Raw genomic sequence first — 23,378 nt, forward strand, 5'->3', positions numbered from 1 at the left:
TATTTCATGGGCTTAAGGTATGTTTGGCCTTAAGATGGATACATTTACTTAGAAATGTCTCGTTTATCCTGCTTTTATGGCTGAGTAGTACTCTATTGCATAAAAAATCACGTCTTTCTTATCCATTTTCTGTTGATGGACATTTGTGTCATTTTCCAGATTTAGCTGTTGATTTAGCCATCTTTGTGGCATGATTTTTTTTTATTTTTATTTTTTTTCCTGTATTTTAGGGAAGGGTCTACAGGGTGTTCAGGGTCTCACTACTAGATCAGACTCGTAGTGATTCTCCTGTTTACAGCCTCCCAAGTGCTGAGATTCCAGATGTGTGCTACCACACCCAGTCTCAATGGTCCTCTCAGTGTGCCCCAAGGGCAGGACCAGCACAGTAAGCCAGGGATTCAAACCCCCAGCCCATGCACCTGCTTGCAGGCACTTTAATCCACTGAGCTATTTGGCCAGCCATCTGATACGATGTTTTTATATTTTTCAGGAAGACACCAAGAAGGGAAATGGTTGGATTCAGTGGCATGTCTAGTCCTAGATTTTTGAGGAATATCCACACTGCTTTTTCCACAGAGGTTGCACCAACCTATACTCCCACCAACAGAGAAAATGGGTTCCTTTCCTCCCTGCAGCCTCACCAGCATTTGTTATTGTTTGGCTTCTTGGTGATGGTCATTCTTTCTGGGGTATGTGGAATCTTAGAATTGTTTTAATTTGAATCTTTTGAATGAGCAGTGATGTTTAACATTTTCAAATATATGTATTTGTCTTTTGTACTTCGCCTGAGAGCAGGATCTACTCATTGATGATGCCCATTTTTGGAGAGAGCCCTTAAATTTGGAGACTATGATTTTTTTGAATTCTTGATATATTCTAGTCCTTTATCTGAGGAATAACTGAAAATAATTTTTCCCATTCTGCATTTTCTCTTCATTCCATTAATGATTATTGGGGCCTGCTCTTTAGCTCAGTTCTTTAAGTGGCTGCTTCAACAAAGCAGTCAGGCTGAGCACAACTCAAGCCAGCCAAACCTGCCCTGAAGGCATTCAGAGAAAAAAAATCCCATTAATGATTATTTTAATTTTAAAAAGAAGAAAAGCAACAGTAAAACAGAGCTTCAAAACAGGCTGTTAAAGTAACTATAATTACCACATTGTGCATTGTTATTTTCACAGTAGTTACTTAGAGTATAAGTTATAGGCATGAAATATTGTCTAAACAATATTAACACAAACTTTTCAATGAAACTAAACTTATAATTTCTTTTGTTGCATTTAAAGGTTTTTAATGAGATCCCAGTTGTTGGTTCTTTATAATATTTCATATGCAACCTGGGTTTTGTTCATTAAAGTCTTTTCGTACACCCATGTCTTCGAAGGACTAGATTAGAAGATACAGAAACACCTCCAAACACACTCAGCCACCTGTCTTTGGGAAAGGGGCCAAATACCTTCACTGGAAGAAGTATAGTCATTTTAGCAAATGGTGCTAGGAAAGCTGATTTTGTACACTCTGAAGACTACTGGGCATGGTGGTACACCCCTGTAATCTCAGTGCTGGGAAAGCTGAGCCAGGAGAATCACTGTGAGTTCGAGCTGCATAGTGAGACCTTGTATCCAATAAATAAAATATCCAATAAATAAAATAAAATAATAAAAAAATAAACAGAGACTTTAAGTCTGCAGGGAGGCAGAATAAGTAGAAGTTGTATGACTTTTCCACGTTGCCCAATAACTTTTGTTTCTGCTGTGGTGTGGTGATTTTGTTTTGTTTTCATGTAGTAGGGATCGATCCCAGGTTTTCCACACAATCACCAAGTTGCATACATGCCAGCCCTTTTCATTTTCTGAGACAAGGTCTTGCTTAGTTGGCTAGTCTGATTTTGAACCTGTACCTTTCTACCCCAGCTCTTGACTAGCTGAGATTATGTGCACCTCCTACTACTTTCAGGTGTCCTTAGTTTACCTATATGATGATCAATCTGAATGACATTCTTGCAGGATTGCTGCACCATTCTGCAGGCCTTTCTTTTATTGAGCAGGATTCATGCTTTAAAAAGATGCACGGGGCCACAAACAACAAGCAAAGAAGATTTTCCGTATTCCTTTTCAGTAAGTTCCTACATGCTTGACTTTTCATTCAATTCAAAGCTTAACAAACTCTATAACTAGAAGCTATATGATTTATGAGAAAGAGGGAGTGTGTCACTTAGATTTTTAAGCATCATTGGTGGGTCACCACAAGACAAGAGACACTTAATCCCTAGGCTTTCTTTTCCCAGAAAAATCTATTGAATTCTTTTTCGACAGATTGAAGATTTCTCTTAATTATCCCCATGCTCTTCTTCAGGCTCAGCTAGAGAGTTTCTTTTGCTGTCAATTACTTATCCTCTTTCTTGTCTTCAATGTATTGCAGATTTTAATCTTTGTATAAAAATATGCCTGTAGGCTAGCACATCCTGATTCAGTCATATTCTTTTGGGCAACAAGAACTTGACGTATCTCTTTGCTAACATAATTAATTGTTGCTTTTCCAATAAATCGACCTGGTGTCTTCCTTGGACTATAGTTAACACTGGCCCTTTGCTATTTGTACATAGGGAATTTTCAAGGAACACGTAGAGCTGTTATGATAAATGAGAATAGGGCTGGGTAGAGCACAGTCCCTGTTTCTTTCAATGAATGAATTGAGAGTATATCTGGGATATTTTATCTCCTAAACAAAGAACTGAGACAATGGAGACTCTATTTAATATTACTGAACTCAGAATCATGTTGTTTAATTTGATAAATAGATAAACATAATTCAAGCAAAGAAAGCCATTACTATTCCCTTAATAAAACCCAAAATAGGCTTACCAAAAGAAAGATGAGCCTTATGATTGCTATTGTTAGAGATGAACTCTTTCCCCTTATGAGGACAGAAGGATCATTTTATCTCAGTGTTTATATAAATGAATTTAGTATAGCTTTGGAAACAAAGCAGGCATGAAGCACTTAGAGAGTACTGACGGATTTAGGTCAGAAAGGTTCTCAGAAGGTCATGAAAGACCTCCTCATGCAAACTAGTTGTACTCTTAAGGACTGACACATTTGCAGAAAGGAAAATTTCACAACAGATCACTGAAAACTTGGAATTTGTCACTGGTAAAGATTCTCGTAGAAGTCTTCATGAAAATCTTGACTCTTGAAAATGTCAAAGAATATTTAGTTATATTTGCATTGCCTAAAAACTCCTGATACATCATTGATCTGATTAGCGCATACTTTTGCCATGAAGTTAAGGGTTGTAAATCTTAGTTACCTTCAATCTCCCTGTGACACAGCTGTCTTCTTGTGTTCACTTATGTCCCCACATCTCAGTCTGCTGAGTGTCTGCCTTATGTTGAATACTTTCTAAATAGTTTTTGTTGTTGTTGTTGTTTTTGGGTTTGTTTGTTTTTTTTTTCAGAACCGGGGATTGAACTCAGGCCCTTGTGCTTGCCAGGGAAGTGCTTATTCCACAGAGCCATCTCCCTGGACCTTAAATAGTTTTTTTACCCCATTTATCAAAATGCACATTTTATTAGGACAGATCATTTTGTTTCTTCCCTTCTGAGTTTACTTCTTATCCTCCATCTAAGAAATTTTATTTGCCAGGGAATGGGAAATACTTCAGGGCGAAGTATCGTCCCAAGATAACCAAATTATAAAAATTTCAATGAGCCCAATGGCATGTTCAAGACCACAGAATATTTTTATAAACAATTAAAATTAAGTAAAGACAAGCCCAACACATTTCTTCTATACCTCTCCCAGTTGTATATATACTTGCGGTTTGTATCTTGGGGACTTTGTTTTTACCATTGTGGCTAGTTACTTAGAATGTATGCACGATGAAAAGGTAACAGATCTCTAAAGATTACAAGTGTTTATAAGTTGGCAAGTGGAACATAATGAAATGGAAGAAACTCACAATAACTCTTGGACTCCTGGAGATCCTAAGACATGCTACAAAAATATGTCTTTATTCTTAGGAAAATATAGTTAGAGCTAGATTCCTTATGCTATACATAAAATCTTAACATTAGAAGCAGTACAGTATAGTAAGATAGTTTTTGAACTGATCTCCAAACAAGCACAAACCACACTACACTGAAAAAAAAAAAACCAGAAAAACCAAACCAAACCAAACAAAGAACCAGGTAATTTGAGGTTTTTGGCAAAACACAGTACTTCACACGCCTAATCCAAATCAAAGAGCCTGCAGATACTTATCAGTGAGATGAAAGAAATGAAATAAATATAAATTCTATGGATAAATAAATGTAAAATAATTTAAATAAACTAATAGAACTATTTTTTTAATTAAAATACTAATCAGGTACAAGATTTTGTTTCTAAATAGTTTTCTTTGTGCCTTTCTTTCCATAGTAGACTCTTGCAGGGTATTTTCTAGACAAGAATATTAGGCCTCACCAAAAACATATTACTACAAGCCAATTAAATCAGAAAGTCAGAATGGGGTCTGGATAGCTATATTGTGAAGTCTCCAGGAGATTTTGTTGTCCATTATAGATAGGGAAACACAAAACAGAATCAGGAATGGAAGATCTTTTATTTCTACTTATATAAGGCCCCTTCTCCATATATATATAATATGGATTATATATGTTCTAATTTACTAGATAATATATTTTAAAATACTTTAAGTAGGGCATCATCTTGAAGAATGTTTATTAAAGATATACTTCAGGGACCGGGGTGATAGCTCAGTGTCATAAGTGCTGCCTGCCAAGACAAGTACAAGGTTCTTAGTTTGATCCCTGATATATATATATATATATATATATATATATTTACATAATTCTTCATGACAATCTTAACTTTTGCATAATCCTTCACAACAATCTTAACTTTCATATATACATATTTGGTGTGTGAGGAGTTTTAGACTCAATAACCTATCCTTTGGACATTTCTTCTAATACCTACTGAAGTGATACATCAATTTCTTGAATTAGAAAAGCTGAAAAAAATTTAGTTTGAAAAAACTGAAATGTTTTTTTACCTAGTTTATATATTGCATGTTTACTACTGACCTGAGCTATAATGACATTGATGCTCAATTATTTTAACTGATAGCTATTTTAGAAAGAAAGTGAGCTAAAGGAGAATTGATAAATGTAGTGACTATCCAGTAAAGATCATTTGATCAATCCTGAGATCATTAAAAACAAAGCAACAGCAGCAACTATTGCCTGGAGAAAGCTACAGATCAGGCACACATACAAAAAGGGCAAGCATGGTCTTATGTTGCCGTGTTTTCTACATTTATTATCTCAAATCTGACACAAGTAAACAAGTCGTAGTTAGTGGTGTATATGTGTTGTCTTTGGTTATTTAGAATTACTCAAAAAATAGTCTTTCAAGTGTTTTATAAAGTTCTGATACAATTACATTTTAAATGTTGATAGATGAAGAACTTCAGTAATGCGAAGATTCAGTAATACAAAAATGTCAATGCTCAGTATTAGAATTTGGAATTTAATTAGAATGTGCCGCCTGTACTTCGAATCCTGACACTTAAACTTCATCCTTTTATAACTGAGCACAATTTTTTCAATTTATATTCACAAAAGACAGAATATAAAGCAGGTTTATGAAACTATTTAGATTTTAAATGTTTTAAGAAACAAAGAACAAGCAACATATTAAAATGTTATTGGAAAACACAAAATTAACAGCCCTATCTGAAATCATTTTTTCGTTTTTGAAAGAGAAAATCTCAAAATACTGAAAAGTAAATAAAAATGAACATTTACAGTAAGATTCTGTAAAGCATGCAGCTGAAGTCCATCCTGCCTGAAGTTTCTTTCCTCCCAAGAACAAGTCATTAGGTTTTAGAGAGACTCTCTGTGAATGTTCCAACTAGCATGTGTAATTTTTAAAATTTAGAAAGTTCCAGATCTGCAGATTTAGGTAACGCTGCTAGCATTCACATAGCTGTCTGAAATCAGTAGAAATTTAATATCACTTAAAACTCCCTTTAGTGTTACCTTGTTGGCATAATAATGCCTCCTAGTAAACTATTTTTTAAATCTTTATTACCATTTTTATCAGTTATGTGATCTCAAAGGGCTCACCTGAACTCAGGAAATTTTATGCAAGTAAAGAAACATATACACACAACCATTATTTTTGAAGTCATAGATGGAGTACAAAAATACAGCCATTGATGGATTCTAGGGAAAGAAGAAAGGATATCCCAAGGCTACTTGTATGGTATCAAATCTGCCTCTCTTCTTAGGTCCTTCTTAGATTTCTTCTCCTGTTTTGCTCCCCAGACTGTGTTTGCTATGATAAAAATTCTTCCCTAAAGCAAGGGTTTGGATAGGGAGACTTTAAGTCTTTGGACACACAAAAGCTACAAAGAATAATAAGGCACACTGCAAATTCTGCAGCCTAGTTCTGTAGCTCATTTCACACCCTGAAAAGTTTAAACAATGAAGAGGCAAGTAGAATTAACCTGAAAAATAGTTTCAGAGAAGGACGAGACTTTCTTTTCTGGTTGAAGGGGGCAGGGGAGGTGGGACTGATTTGGCAGAACAGAAGCGGCAAGGATAACTTTGCTAGGAAGAGAAATGATGAATGGAAGGGATTCAGTGGTAAAGCATGTGAGTAGCTAGGTAAACACCATGAATGAATGGACACATTTCAATTACTCTTGATTGTCCACTTACCACATTTATAGCAATACACTAGCACTTACACTTAGCACTAGCATGATGATAGCTCTTAACAACAGGCAGGTTCAATTAATTTTTTATTGTCTGACTTCAGCCCTTAAAAATGTATGACATTTACAAAGAGGTGAAGAAATATCAATAGAATAGTTATTTGGCTATAATCAGTTTTCTCCTTAGTGCAAGCTACGATATTAAGTGCAAGAGAGGAATCAGTGGGTCAGTCAGTAGCTGCTCCCTTATAGAGGTAACAATGTTAGAAATGGGACAAACTGCTGGCCTCTCTCATGAAAACTACCTGAGAGGTAATATGTCTAGGAGATTATCGAGGAGATGTGATTTCCATGGATAGCATCTTGGGTACTTTTGACAACATGAGCTACTTCACCTTTGTTTCTTCAGCTGTTGCTGGAGTATTTCTGGTTGTTTACTCATTGACTATGAAGCATTTGGCACACATACACTGGAATTTCTCTTAGAGTTCAGCGTTGGTGAAAGCTGTCATTCTCTATGTAATGTTATCTCATATTGAAAGTTACATGATACTTAATGTTTTCCTTTTTGCACGGATTTCCAGGAATCTCAGAGATCATGGTCCTAATTATAACAACTTTGTATGTTTCCCAGAATTATCTCTTCAGACCTTGTTTTGATTTCATATTCTATGATACCTGTTTTCAGGACATGGTAAACACATTCTTTGTGGGAAGCCAAGGTTTTTATATCATAACATATGCTAATTCTTTTTAGATCTCCTTCTCCTTCCTCTCTCTCTTAAATTTGATTTTATGGATTTTACTAAACATTTTCCTTGGTCTAGTAGAATGTAGAGAATTAATAATAAATTGTGAGTTAGAAGTATTTCTTAGCAGCAAAATAGGATGAACAAAGAGAATTTTGGTATAAAGTTTTCTCCTGTCTCACCTATTCTGTTTTATAATACAGCAGCATCTCTGTCTCTCCAAAATCGAGTCAAGAAAATTATAGAGGACACTGACCTAGGAGAAAGACAAGATCGCTTGTTGTCTTTATGTAATGGACTACATAGCTGTATGCTGTAGAAAATTATTGGTAGATGATTAGTAATTACACTAAAAGTCAAATGAAATTTTCTTACTTCATGTGTAACTATAGTTTTATCTTTCCTAGCCACATAAATCTTTAGAGTGTCAAGGTACTCATGAAAAAGTATCATCTCAAATAAAACTTCCAAGTAAGATGAATTCTCCTTGAATTTTGTTAATGCAAATAAGTGACATTTCATATAAAAGAGACTCTTAATTCCCAATAATAAATTTTCAGATTTAGTGAAATCAGGAACTAGTTTTTCCAAGAAGAAAATAATACCAGTCAGAACTTGATGAAAACGTAGCCATGATATTTTTACTCTATTAAGAATCCTTATAATATGGGTCTTTCTAAACTATTTCTCTTTTGATCTCTTGTTGGAATGGAGGAACTTTTTTAGAACAATTAAAATAGACTAGTTTGAGAGTGACAGGCTAAGAAATCCACTGTTTTACACTGGGGATTCTTCTCAGTAGTATATATAAACCTAACAGCAGAAAAGATAATCTTTGGATTCTGTGATTTGTGCTACTTTGTTTTACTTTTAATATAGAGTGAAAGCAAACTACCAAGTTCTGTGTTTCCTACCAAAAAGAGTGTATGAAAGATAAGGAGTTCTTCACCGATATAAAAGAACTACCACTGGGATCACTTGGGCTCTTTAGAGAACAGAACTTCTGGGTTTCACTGAAACAACATCCTGTCCTCTCAGCCTGGGTGTCCTACAGGTCCTGGTAGCAAAGCTAGAACATAGTTGTGTAAGAAATAGTTATATATTTATTCTTAAATGAAAGTTAGTCTATTGTTCGAGTACAAATGTAAGTGACTAATCATAGCATCATTAGCAGCACTGGTAATACTGTCATCAAATTTCACATCTTTAAAGCATATTGCAAATGCTGCATATGCATATACATATATATGCATAATTTATACACATCTTTGATGCTATAATAACTGTTAGAGTCACAGTTATACCTTGCTTGGTACTTTAATAAAGAAATATATATCCCCATGTAATATTTTTAATATTTTGATGATTATTTGTCACTGTAATTTCTTTGTGTTTATGTATATTTTGGTTTGTATACTTAAATGTATGAACCTCAAAGAGGTTGGTAAGTTTCCTGACTAAAAATAGTGTCCTTGATACATAAAAGATTAAGAACACATACCCTACTATAGGGGTTCTCAAACTTTAGCATGCATCTGAACTACCTGAGGGTTTTATTAAATCACAATTTGTTGTGTCATACTCTGGATTTTTTGATTTAGTAGGTTTGAGGTATGGTTTTGGAATATGCATTTTGCTATGATATTACCTGTTTGGTGCAAAGAGTACACATTGTGTGACACTGACTAGATTACCCTGAATTCCAGTGTCGGAAACTGAGACCAGTGGTCCTAGTGTATAATCAGGTGATAGATACACCAAGGAGGTGAGACATCCAGGAGTGGGAATAACCAAGTGATATATCTTGGAGCTCAAGTGGATGCAACACTTGCTGTCCCTCCCTTGCCCACAGCAGACAGTTACATAATTACCACTGCATTTTCAGAAGCATTCATAGACAAAATGCATGCCAAAAATTAATCTCAGAAAGTTATCAAAGTATTGCAGCTTGTTATCATTTGGTCCTTAGTTGTTTTGAATTAATGCAATTCTAATTTTAAGACAAGAAAGAAATCAGAGTTATAATTTGCACTTTAGTTAAATGATAGCCTTTTAAGTTGAGTCACTTATATCCATAGTAACAATGCTAAGAATAAACTAAAAGAGTGTTGTTGGTGCTGAAGTTGTAAATTAAAAATAAAAGAAAATAGGGGGTATATGTTCTTGTATAAAGACAGAAAGGAGCCATGGAAAATCAAAGATAGTAACTATATTTTTCTACTATTTCTCATGTCCTGTCTTAATGTTTGTGTGCTAGGATGCGATAAGACTCTACACAACAAAATTTGGGATAACATTTATAGAAAATATGGGCCAAGAATAGGAGTTCTATTACCTACCATGTTGCTGGTTTTATTTTCAGGTCACGTAGACACAAAGGTAAACTGTATTCATTGTAGTGTAAGCCTAGGAATTTATGCAGTTTTGCTATATTTATTTGAAAGACTTAAAAAAAAAGTATTTCACAGTTCAGGGCTGGGGTAATTGCTCAGTGGTATAAGCACCTGAGTGGCAAGTGAAAGGGCCTGAGTTCTATCCCTGGTACCCGAAAAATAAAGCAAACAACAACAATAACCAAAATAAACAAAACAAAACAAAAGAACACATTTCAATCTTCTCCCACAATATGTTTAAAACAGTTCTACCAACAAAGATCATTGAAATAATTGCATTTCAATTCTGCTTCTAAGATGATCATATTGATGTTTTAATTATAAAATGAAGATATCTTGCATAGGACAAATAAGGATTTAAAAATTAACAGCAACTACTCATAAAATTCTTATTGGGATACAAAAATTTAGCACTATTTTTATATTTTTTAGTGCTTTTAACAGTTTTTAAGGTTCTATAGAGCTGATGACTTCGAGTTTTTAATGTCTTAGCAAAGCACCCCCACTGTATCACTCAGGTTTTAGGTTAGTATCAGCGGAGTGCTCCTTCTTAAATTATCATGGAAACCACTAGTCTGAGTTTCTATAGCATTTATCCATGCATAAGCATAAAACATTGCTTTCATATTTTGAATGAATGTATAAAATGTTAATCAAAATACTTTTTGCTTTTTATGTACTCTGTAAATGGCAGGGAATTAAAATGTTTAATATAAAAAGTAAAAATTGATAAAATCTGCTGCCTATGATTTACTAGAATCTGTGGAGAACCACATTTTGTACTCTGCCTGCATAAATAATCTTGAGAGACTACAGTGACTTTTTAATAAATTGACACTTAAATTACTTTCCACTGTACCAAACACACATCACTTAGGCTCTGTAAGCTTTCTCTCAGTTACCATGTGCCAGTCTAGACAAATTCTCATTAAGACACTTTCTTTCAATTATTGGAGCACTATGGAGACTATTTAAAAGGCAACCATAGGTCTAAAGATTAAAGTCTTTGAACAAATTACTTGACTCATTTCAGAAGACAGTAAAAACTTGCCTTCATCAAAAACATTTATATAAGGCAGTAGGATGCGCTTCTTGTTTTATGTGCACTAAAGTTCTAGTTTTTTGTCCCAACTCCAGTTGGAAGCAGTAATTCTTAGGAAGTGAGACCAGTTAACTACAGAGTAAAATCTCACTGGGAAAAAGAAAAACGTGAAGATAAGTGCTACACAGTTGTGCACCTGACTTTGTTACACTTGGCCTGGACCATTTTCCCAAACCCTGATATGCTCAAATGGTGTCAGCTTTTCTCGTAGCACATTACATTTGTCACATAAAATTCAATATATATATATATATATATATATATATATATATATATATATCTCCCCCACATAAGCATTTAAAGAAAAAATAATAATAGCTTGATCATTCATGAGCCAAATATAATATCATTGTCAATAATTGTATTTCTGACCCAGGAATAATCAAAATGTATTTATGCTTTGTGCCATTTGACGTAACAAAAATATGTGATGTCTTACCATTTCATTCTGTCTTGCAGTTATAGGAAATAGCAGTAGGCATCCTTGAACGTATTTCATTCAAATTTATTTAAAATTTTTTATCAAAGAGGTTTATCATTGTAACTTTTCTTTATAAATAAATGACTCATCTGAAAGACCGCATATGCAATCTGTAGGAAGCGGCTTAGCTAAGATTCACACGGTCATAATGGCAAAGCTCCTGTATTATAGTGGTAAAGTGATACTTAGGAAGATGATAAATTGGAACACGAAGATCCAGGGCAATGAAAGTCTAGCTATACAGAACATTCTGATGCACCATTTTGAAAATGAGGTGAAGTTAGCAATCTCCTTGGTTTACTCTGTATAAACTCAGTTTATAAAAAGCCTCTTAGCATTACCAACAACTTTGATTGTAGATTCAAACAACTTCCTCAAGTGTCACTTTTCTGAATTGGCTATTGAACTAAAGGCATTGTCAATAGTCAAAAAGTAGGGGCCAGGGAGATGGCTCCATGGAATAAGCGCTTCCCTGGCAAGCACAAGGGCCTGAATTCAATTCCCAGTTCTGCCAAAAAAAAAAAAAAAAAGTAAAAAACTGGAATCAATACTACTTACTTGGCAGTTCAACGTAAGTGAAAATAAGCAACTGCCAATCTCAGTGTTTTCTTAACTATCAGTAAACAATCTTCCTCCTATACCCATGTTCTTACAGGTTTCATCTCAAATTACATATCGAAAAGGTTTTCATTAGAATGAAGTATATAATGTATAACAAAAATGATTACATACTGACATGAGTACACCTGAAGTATAGGAAGTTTCTAAAACACAGAAATCAAATTGATAGTATATAATTCTTAGTAGTATTGACTTCCTTCCTTTGCTCTTGGAAGTAACTGGCTTCCTAATGAGACTGTCATGATTTGGGTGTGGTTTGAAGCTAGACACTTTCCATTCTGAATACACAGAATGTGGATCTGTAAGGGAAAACGGAGAGGTTCACTTCAGTTGCAAGGAGTGGTGAGAGACGGTGAAAGCTTTAAGAGGTGAAGAGCACTTGCAAGTCTTTAGGCAGTAGGGGGCCCCTCCCCAAAGGGATGGTGGAACCTTGTCATATTTCTTTCTTCCCTTTATGTCCCCATGTCATAAGGTGACCAGTTTTGCTGCACATCATGCTTCTGCCATGTTGTGCCTCACCACGGCCTGAAACTATGGACGCTCACAAGTGAGCCAATGTAAGCTTCTCTTTAGACGCTAGTTGTCTGAGGATGTGACACAGGAATGGAAAGCAAGCATAGTAAGTCTTTATCTTTAGGGATCTCACAGTTTAGTATAATAGACAAACTGGTAAATAACAGTACTATCAGTGATGAAAATAACTAGATGAAATTCCATATGGCTGTGACTCTCCACATCTTCAAAGACCAGAGAGCTGTGTTAAAATTGAAAGAGTCTAAAACATAAAAGAAGTAAGCATTTTCTATTATTTCCATGGTTACTTTTGAGACTGTTGAGAAAGAAAACAGTATGTGAAATTTAGACATTGTCTCTGTTACTTTTCAGCTTTCTGAGAAAACTCACCCAGCACTCAAAGTTAGAGCAAAATTTATTTCATCCTATACTGTGAAGGGATTTCAGTCCACACTCAGTTGGTTCCAAGGCAGGGTGGAGCATGGCAAAGGGGCATCATAGAGAAGACAGCTCATATGGCATCAAGGAACAGAGAGGGGTCAAAGGAGAGGAGGGCGTTACTCTTCCAGGCCACGCCCCCAGTGACTCTTCTCCTCCAAGAAGGCCTCACCTCCCTAAATCACAGTTAGCTATAAACTCATCAGTGGACTAATGCACTGATGGGTATCTCGACCCCTTGATCCAAGCACCTCCCCAAAGTCCCTCTATGAGCACATAAGACTATGGAGGACATCTAGGAAGAACCATAGCAGCAGCATTTATACAAAGAATATCAACAGTAGGAATTTGAGGATAAAGTTCATCATGACTTTTGTTTTCTTCCTTGTTACTTTCTATATCTGTCATTTATATATTGTAAATAAACCCAATTTGGTGTCATTTAAAACAAGAGAGTTTCTTTTGCAAATGAGAAGGAAAGCAAGAGATGGAGCAAGGAAGGGGAAAGGAGGGGGGAAAGGGATGTATAAAGAATGAAGATCTTCAGGGTACATATTCCAGCTTCCTGTGAGGCATGTACTCATGGTACAGTGCCAACATGTAGTAATAAAAATAAAAATGTAAAAGAAAGAAAATTTCGTAAAAGAAAATTGAGTAGAACTACTTACCCTAAGCCCATCAACTGACAAACTTCATTTGAAGTCTGGGTGGTCCAGTTCTCCGCACAAGCTGCGTACCAAATGCTCTGAATTCTGAACTGCACCAAGCCATTGTTCTCCGTGGTGCCATTGAGAAGGCGCACTAGAGAGTCAGGAGCAGGAGACGGTTAACAGACTGCAGCGTGGGGAGGACGAGGTCTTACTTAAAGGCACAAGATTTCATTTCAACAAGAGGAATAACTTCACTGCTTCTGCTGAGCAGCACAGTGTCACTAGTTAATGACAGTATTAAATCGTGTAAATTTCTAACTTGCTAAGAACATAAATTTCAAAAGAACTGATAAGAAACTTGCATTTATGGACAGATATCTAATTTAAGCATTCCACATTGTATACAAACATTATACTATCAGTTTATATCCCATATATGTACATAACTATAATTTTAAATTTAAACTTATAATTTTACATTTGTTTACATTTAAATGAAATTTAAGAGGTAACTGCATTAAAGATACTAGATCCTACTGAGGATCATTTTCAGGTAAGTTGATAAAAGTAAGGGACAATCTTTAACAGAATGTGCAATGTACTTAGTATTTAGAGTATAATGACTGTAGTTTTTCTTCAGGGTGTGTTGGAAGATATAAGTTCAAAAAGTAAATTGAGTAGATTTAATTTTGATTTTTCATATAAGTTCAATAACATAAGAGATAAGATAATTTGTTGTATATCAACACAGCAAATGACAGAAAATAAAGTTATTTGCTGAGTTATTGTTATTTATAAATAACAATAACTCAGCACATAACTGAGTCTACCAGAGGAAGAAAATAACTTTTTAAATATTTTTTTAAACGTATTTTGTACAGGGTCTCACTATGCAGCTTGGACTCATAGTGAATCTCCTGTTTTTAGCCTCTCCAGTACTAGGATTACAGGCGCGTGTCATCAGGCCCAGACTTGGTGGCTGGCTTGGCATGCCCGGGCCAGTTCCAGCGTGGCATGTAGTGCCAGGGATCGAACCCTGGTCCCTGCTCTTGTCTAAGCAGGGGCTTAGTCTTCTGATCTATCTTGCTGGCCCCAGAAAACAACTTTTTAAAATGAAAACAATTTAAATCAGAAAAAACGATGAACTTTTATTTATTTCTTCAGTTATTCTTTTTGCTATTGGTTTCCCACAGGCTTACAAACATTTGGGATAGATTACTTAGGCTATTTGTCCCTAGGTAGTAAAATTAGCAAAGTAAGCTGGGTTATCAAACAAGGAAAACATCTGGAATGGCAGTCAAGTTACCTACAACTATAATTATTGTTTACATTTTAGCCTTTTTATGAAAAGACTTAGGTCACTGGCTAGAAATAGAAAGTCATAGTTCCAGAATTGCTTCAGCCCTTATTAGGTGTGTGATCCTTCAGAGTTGAATGTCTCTAAAATGCAATTTCTTCATGACCAAAATAGAGCTAATTCTGTTATGGAATTGATTTATAGCATTTAATTACACTTCATGACACATATGTAAGCCGTGGAATTTTTTAACAGAAATAAGCAAAAATAACAATAAAACAGAGTTTCAAAGTAGGATAGGAGGAGTGTAACAAAAATTAATATATTGTATATTGTTATTTTCATAATAGTTGTTCAGGGTACAAGATACAGTCATGAAATATTGTCCAAAAAGTATTAACATAAAACTCTCTTTTCAATGAACTAAGACACCATTCTTTATTTTCCTCTCTCTCCCATTACAGTTTTTTCATTTTTCTTTTGAACAGTTTCTTCCTTATTACACTATCTATTGTACAATTCAGGTCTTTCAATTTCTTACACTAACACGACAATCCAATATTTGCACATGTGGTTCTGATTTATTTCACTTATGAGTATGGTTTTGAGTTGCACCCATTTACCTATTAATTTTCCAATTTATCTTTCATATGGATATGTAGTATCCTATTAGGTAAAACACACACACACACACACACACACACACACACACACACACACACCATTATCCATTCCTCAGTTGAGGGACATTTAGGTTGTTTCCAAGATTTAGCTGTTACAAATTGTGCTTCTATAAACATGGGTGCACATACATAGCTGTGGTATGTTTTTAATTCTTCTGGGAAGATACCCAGGAGAAAAGCTGGATCAAATGGGACCTCTCATCCTAGTTTTTAAAAGAATCTCCACACTGATTTGCACAAGTCTACACTCCCACCAGCAGTGGAGAAGGGTTCCTTTTTTCATCACAGCCTCTTTAGCATTTATCATCAGTTGGTTTTTTTAATGTATTTAGTACAGGGCCTACAGGGCTTACAAGATCTCATTACACAGGTTGGACTCATACTGATTCTCCTGTTCTTAGCCTCTCAAGTGCTAGGATTCTAGACATGCACCATCACACCCAGTCTCAGTCACCCTCTCATTGCACCCCAGGGGCAAGGCTGTCACAGCACACTGGGGATCAAACTCGGTCACTGAAACTGCCTAAACAGGCGCTTTAATCTGCTGAGCAATCTGGCAGGCCCTATCAGTTGATTTTTTGATAATGCGATTCTTTTTGGAGTGAGATGAAAACTCAGCACTGGTTTAATTTGTTCTATTTCAAATAAAAATGATATTAAACATTATTTTGGATATTATTTAGAACTAAAAAATAAGACATTTTACTATAGTAAAATAGTGTATTTATCATATTGTTGTAGGAATCGGAAAGGAAGCATGAATGAAAAACAGCAAGGCAGGGGGAGTAGGAAATTTTGAAGAAGCAAGAAAGGAAAGGACCAAGTCTAAAGAAGACAATTATAGATAAGCATGCTGGTGGCTCTGCCTGTAGGCAGTCGGCAGAACACAGTAGTCAGTTTGACTGGTGCCACAATATCAGCTCTGAGCTTTTGTCTTTTTTTGTGGAGCCGGGGATTGAACTCAGACCCTTGCACTTGTCAGGCAAACCCTTATTCTACTGAGCTATCTCCCCAGCCCCTGAGCTTTTGTCTTCAATAGTAGTTTAAGTTTACTTTCTGAATATTGGTTATCTTAGAGTTAAATTTATTAAATGTAGCCAATTTTAGACAAATCAACAAAACTCAGAACCTAAACATTAACTTTTCTTCTAACTAGAAAGGTGCAAAAGTGCTGAAATCACTGAGATGTTCACACTCAAAATATCACAACACTTTATTATTAACACACAAATAACCTTTGTTTCACAAATTTGTGGAACCCAACAGTTGAGGCTAAAGAAGTGCAAGTATTTTTGTAAAAGTAAGACGTACCACAATGAGCTTCATCTGAGCCGTCCTGACAATGTGGGTGGTGGTCGCACAGAAGCTCCAGTGGAATACACTCTCCATTTTCACACTGAAACTCATCTTCCTTGCAAGCCTCTGTGGGGAAAGAAAGTTTCTTGTATAAGATAACTAGAATATAAATGATGATTTTAGAGCACCCTTTCCACTTAAGTGGCTTTCAACATCATCACTTAGCTTGAGCCCTGAGTGGAACAAGCTTTAATTCTGAATACACCAAGCACTGTGTTACTCAGAATTCCAGAAATAGTGTCGAACTACACATGTGTCTTCAAAAAAGAAGTAGATGAAGCCTCAGGTATCCACTTTGTAGAAGTATTTGAGGATGCTCCTAGAGGTGGCTGACAGGCTTGGAATACACATGCCCTCATAATCTCTGTTAGATTCTCTTTGAGAACGTCTTCACTCCAAAATAGCATACAAGGAGCAACCTTCACACAAGCATCACCATCTAAATGACACTGTCAATTGCTTATTATATTAAAATGTAAATATTGTCTTTTGGTAGAAGCAAGTTAGATTGGTCTAGAGACAATGGGTTCAATTAAATCATTTAATTAAATCGTTGAGTCATTTCAATTAAATATAGAAAATGGAAATCATAAAAAATGGAAAACCCACAATGTCAGCAATGCAAAAAGAAGTTGAAGATGGAGCTGCAAACAAATCAAGCAATGCTGGAAGGGATAGGAATGTGCTTGACTTCTTGGAGAAATAGACAATGAACAAGTTGGGCGAACAAGGAACTGGGTAGATTTAGAACTAGTAAATGTGAGTTGCACAGAAACAGGCCCTACTAGAAGTAGTACTCATTAGAGGAAGGAGATACACTGCTTTCTGGTACTGTTTTGTCTTAAAAATGTTTTGCCCTGAGGTTGCCTTCATAGTGCTGGGAGAGAGGATTTTGCTGTGTTCCAGGTGTTTTCCCATCATGTCTTATTAGAGATATCAGGGATTGTGCTAAGAATTGTGTGGGAGTTGGATTTCCAGAGAATGGTGCTGTATTTATTATGGAAAAGCTTAATCCTACCTCCTAACTTGAACATTAAAGAAGAAGAACTTAACATGCGTAAGGAGCAGAGAACACCTGCTTTATTGTGGTCAAGGTGAGGTATCATAATTCAAGTTACAAGGATATTGCGAAGAAATTTAATAACTTCCATGGACTATTATTATGATAACAAAATGTTACAGTGCTTGAAAGGAATTATTTCCATTCTCCTCTGAAGAGAAATATTAAGCATTATTTTTCTCTAAAGAGATGTATTAAATTTTATCATATTACACTTAAAAAAACAACAAATATTCATTCTTAAGTGACCCAGTGAATAGCAACCTTGATCTCCTACTCCCAGCTGTTTTCTAAAAAATAAGGAATCCAGGTGTGGTGGTGCACACTTGTAATCCCAGCACTTGGAGACTGAGGCAATAGGACCACCAAGGGTGTGTGGTCAGCTTGGGCTACATAGTGAGTTCAGTGCTGATCTGAGCTATGTGGTCAGCCCATGGCTCAAAAAGCTGAAGAGTAAAATAAAATCACTTAAAGATACAAAGAAAAGATTAGTGTATTTTCATAAAGGTGAAGACAAAAAGACTGACTAGAATCCTTGGAGAGTGTTAATGTAGGGGCCAAAAAGCATAGTGCCGCTCAGCAAACGCAGTGGTGGATGCCCTGAGGGAAGTGGGTCTTACTGTGCCCGCTGGAAGTGAGGCCAGCTTCCCTCTTCCCAGCTACGAGTTTATTATACTGCAGAATCCATGGGCAATGGCAAGCAGCAGCTGTGTCCTACTAGAGAGCTAGCTTCTGGGTAGGAGCCATGTTGACCGAAAGAAAATTACACTGGTGATAGATGTCTCCTGATTATCTTTCCGCACTGGAGCACTGGGTCAATAGGAGGAGTAGAGAGCAAAAAGTGACAGAATTCCACCTTCTCTAACGTAAGTGATTGGACCAAGGCTTGTGCCTTAGCTGAGCAGATAACCACAGCTTCTTCAAATAATATGAAAATTTTGATGCTACCTTGATTGTACATTTTATTTAAAATTAAGTCATAGTTATCTGATTAAGATAAGTTAATATTTGGAGTGACTAGAAAAGTGACTAGATTTGTTTTTTCTTTTGTTTTGTTTTGTTTTGTTTTGTTTTGTTTTGTTTTGTTTTGTTTGTTTTTGGCAGAATTGGAGATTGAACTCAGACCCTTGCTCTTGCCAAGCAAGCGCTTATTCTACTGAGTCATCTCCCAGGCTGAAAATCTCTTACACATGTTGAAATTTTTTTTTAAGTGACTGGATTTGTGCAAAATATCCAATTACAAAAAGATTTGAAATAAAATAGATGAAGTAAAGGTTTCTTTAATCTGTAATCAAGCATGGCCATAATACACCGGGAATATCATCTAATTTGTCAAACTTCCTCATTGTTATATCACTGGGGCTTGACAGAATGGCGCAGAATAGGAAACCAGCAGGTATTTGTTAAAATTAACTAAATTAATATTTATTAAATGATTATAATCTTACAAAAATGAACATAAATATAAATAATAGAGGACATAATATAAAACACTTTTTAAAAAGTATGACTTCAGACTGGGCATGGTAGCACGTGCCTGTAACCTAGCACGTGGGAGGCTGAAAACATGAGGATCACTACAAGTCAGATCTGTGTAGTGAGACCATGTAGACACTGTAGACCCTGTCCTAAAATACATTAAAAATGTATGATTTTAAAAAATACATGATCAAATTTACAGCAGTTGGTTGGTGCTAATTTTAGTGATTTGAAAAAGCAACAGATTGTATAAACTATGAGATACAATCTATATATTTAAATTAAATTTCAATAGTGTCTATAATATAGGCTGTGAAATTGTACGACATTGACATAAGCATTTAGTCACTTTTTGCTTTTTTCTTCCCTTGATCCAATAAATCAATCTTTTTGAGACTCAGTTTTCTTAATTGTCAAATGAGGACAAATGCTCCCTTTGTCTTACACATACAATGAGAGTAAATTAAAAATATGTATTTTAAGAGTGCCAGGGAGATAGCTCAGTAGAATAAGCACTTTCCTGGCAAGCACAGAGTCCTGAGTTCAATCCCCGGTACAGCAAAAAAAAAAAATGTATTTTAGCATACTAATATGTGCACAGTTAGTGCTCAATATACAATATTCTCAATAACAAAAATGGTAACATTTTAAAATGCCCCTTTTGACTGATTGTACTAACGTGTTTATTTCATGTGCAAAATGTACTACTTCTCCCTCCACATAATCAGATAAACAAGAAAAGATAGCTAAACTCTTACTCTTGTTTGTCTTACATCAATAAATAGAGCTATTTGTATATTTTAAACTTGGAAAATCTATATTGTTTCAACCCAAATCTAATTTATTTTAATAAAGTATTTTTAGGAAGACATGGTTGGTTGTTTCTATAAGCTTTCATAGAAAAGTAGATTACATATCTCAAAATATAATAATATTAGTGCCATTTTTGTAAATATAATTATCAATTTGTTTCATAACACAGCTGTTAACTATATTACTGAGATGACAAATGGATAAAGACAATTTCATGCTCTATAGGCAGTCAATATTTGTGATGAAAGATAAATGTTTATGCATCTAGAATTAATCTTTCTTTAGAAAACTAAAAAGCTTAAAACCAGACACAAATGTCTTTGTACATATATTCTAACATTAACATTTTGATATTTATTTTTAAATGTGAACAGCACTAGTTTTATATGCATAATCAAATATTTTAATATAACATGTTAGTCATCAGAAGTTATTTTTAAATTATCTCATTACTTTTTCTTAGCTTATTAAAATCATCATATAAAATTAGTTTTCAATGACAATAATTGAGTTTTATATGAATTTATTGCTAGTTTTTCTTTTTTATTAGCATAGTCAGTATTGGCTGGGCAGCTGCTCTATATTTAATTGAAGAAGCATAAGTCAGTTATATAGAAATAAATTTAGATATTTTGTGAGTAAAAATTTGAGAGAAAACATACATCATTTTCTTAAAATTATGGCTCAGATTTGTATTTTAGCCAAAGCTATTATGATTTGCCCTACAAATCCAGATAAAATAAGTTAATTCTGAAGGCTGAATGATTTGGATTGAAAAGAAAATGTTGACTGGGGCAAAAAATGTATTGTTGTGAAAGTAAATAGAAATTATAAAATCTGAGGAGAGTTGTAAATAGACTATTTCAAAGATTTTCCTGATATGAACAAAATTGATTTTGATTCTTTGCAACACATAGCAGTTCGGCTTCATTAAGAAGTCTCTAGTCCAACAATTTAATTCTCTCTGGGCATTGCAATTTTGTTTCTGATAGTTTTATGCCCATGGTGAGAGAGAAAGAAAGAACTATTGCTAAGAATTGAATTTCCCCATCCTCTTTTTATGAAGTCTCCTGCAGCCCTGCCTAATTTAGTAAACATATGCTTAGTTGAAAATGAAACTAAACTGATCTCCCCGGCACAGTGCCACACAAGCTGGGGAGGGCGCTAAACCCCTAAATGTGATCTGCTGCCACTTGCAAGTTGCCTGATCTGCACTATAAATTCCATATTAAGTCTATGAATATCAGAAAACAGCAATGCATGTATATTTCTAGGAGACCTACCTTAATAAATCCAGTTTTGTAAATAATCTAATGTAAATGGAAATTCTTTAAAAGGTTAAAAGACATAAAAATATATTATACAATTATGTTATATTTCAGTTGAATGCTTTGAAAGAGAGCCCTAAAATAATTTAGAAAATAAGTAATATATATATATGTATTGTAATATACATTATTGAGTATATACATATATATGCTCAGTAATATGTATACTGAAAACAACTTATGATACATTTTTTCTAAAATGATCTTCAAACCTGAAAAATCATATAAACCAACAAATCTATACGGGTGTGCAATGTGTCAGCCCGTTACCAGCTTGATTCCTTTCCACTGACAAGTTCATATTTCTGTCATTGCATTTCAATTGGAGGTAAAAGGGAGGAGGCAAAAAATTTCAATGGAAACAAAGTGTGCTGAGGAGAGCTCAGTCACCTTCTTACCCGCTGCCCAGCAACATCTGTCCCAGCTGGGAGATGGTGTGAAACCACACTTCTAGCATGGTCAGCAGACTGTGACAGTCTGGAAGTTTCCATTCTAGCTCCAATGAAAAAATATATATCTTACAGTAATGTATTCAATAAAAAAGAAATAGTAATTAAGTCTGGATACAACTTAAGTTAATATACATAACCACATCGAGGTGGAGTGATAGCTCCTTGGGCTAAGCACCTGCCTGGCAAGCACAAGGACCCGATTCAATCAGCGGTACTGTATGCTGTGATGGCCCTGGAACCCTGGGTGTGCAGTGCAGGCCACGGAAACCAGGCATGGTGGTGCATGCCTGCAATCCCAGTGAGGGGGAGGCTGAGACAGGAGGATCACTGAGTCTGAGCTGCGTAATAAGAGCCTATACCAAATAAATAAAAAGATTTTTTAAAGAAAGGAAAAGCAAAAGAGAGAATGAGAGAGAAAGAAAAAGAACAAAGGAAAGAAAGAAAGAGAAAAAAAGAAGAACCACATCATCTCTTTGAAGCTAAGAGCAAGAATATTCAATTTTGGGCATTATCTCATATAGAAAGTCTTTATATTATTTTTCATAATCTTTAATATTGTACTTTTTTACTTTAAAGAGAATACAAATAATAAAAGTATTAGAAATGATATAAAATTTCAAATAATAAGATGATAGGAATTCAACAATGGTTGTTATATTACATAAAATATAACAAAGTAGTTCTTCTGATAACCAATGTAAGCATGTAAAATTAGTCAAAAAATTAAACATTAACTTTTCCTTTCAAAAAACCCAAAAGAAATTGGTAGTACAATATCTCAGCTTTCTTATGTATGTGTCACAACATATTACAAAAATAATTTGTAAAAACAGTAACTGTGACACATTCAAAGAGAAATGTTTGTCTGTCTTCCTTTTCAAAATCCATTCTTCTCTTTTGATTTTTTTCCTGCCTTTTCATTTGCACTTTACAGTATTTATTTATTTATTTATTTATTTATTTATTTATTTATTTATTTGCAGAACCAGAGATTGAACTCAGGTCCTTGCTCTTGTCAGGGAAGTGCTTATTCTACTGAGCCATTTTCCTGGCCCCCTACAATATGAATTTAAACTCTTATTGCTTTACTAACATTTTGTTTCAAAATGCTTTCACTTTGCACAAAGTTCTTTATAATTATTTAAGTTGCTTGGGTATACGAATAATTCCACTCATTATTAGTTAGAATACAGCTTTTACTCTCAATTGCTTTGTCAGTTTTATTACTCATTTCCATTAAAAA

At 34.9% G+C, this 23,378-nt stretch overlaps 1 protein-coding gene across 1 annotated transcript in view; it reads right to left on the reverse strand.

The window, feature by feature from the left end:
- The window catches only part of Tmprss15 (transmembrane serine protease 15), a 133,901-nt gene that overhangs the window by 33,436 nt on the left and 77,087 nt on the right, over positions 1–23,378 (reverse strand). The window contains exons 16-17 of the mRNA XM_004639096.1: positions 16,959–17,069; positions 13,686–13,818 (exon numbers count right to left, since the gene is read on the reverse strand). Coding sequence (XP_004639153.1) covers positions 13,686–13,818; positions 16,959–17,069 — 244 coding nt within the window. The remainder of the gene's footprint in view (positions 1–13,685; positions 13,819–16,958; positions 17,070–23,378) is intronic.

The sequence above is a fragment of the Octodon degus genome, unplaced genomic scaffold (assembly GCF_000260255.1).
Source record: "Octodon degus isolate 3935 unplaced genomic scaffold, OctDeg1.0 scaffold00106, whole genome shotgun sequence".
Taxonomy (NCBI): Eukaryota; Metazoa; Chordata; class Mammalia; order Rodentia; family Octodontidae; genus Octodon; species Octodon degus.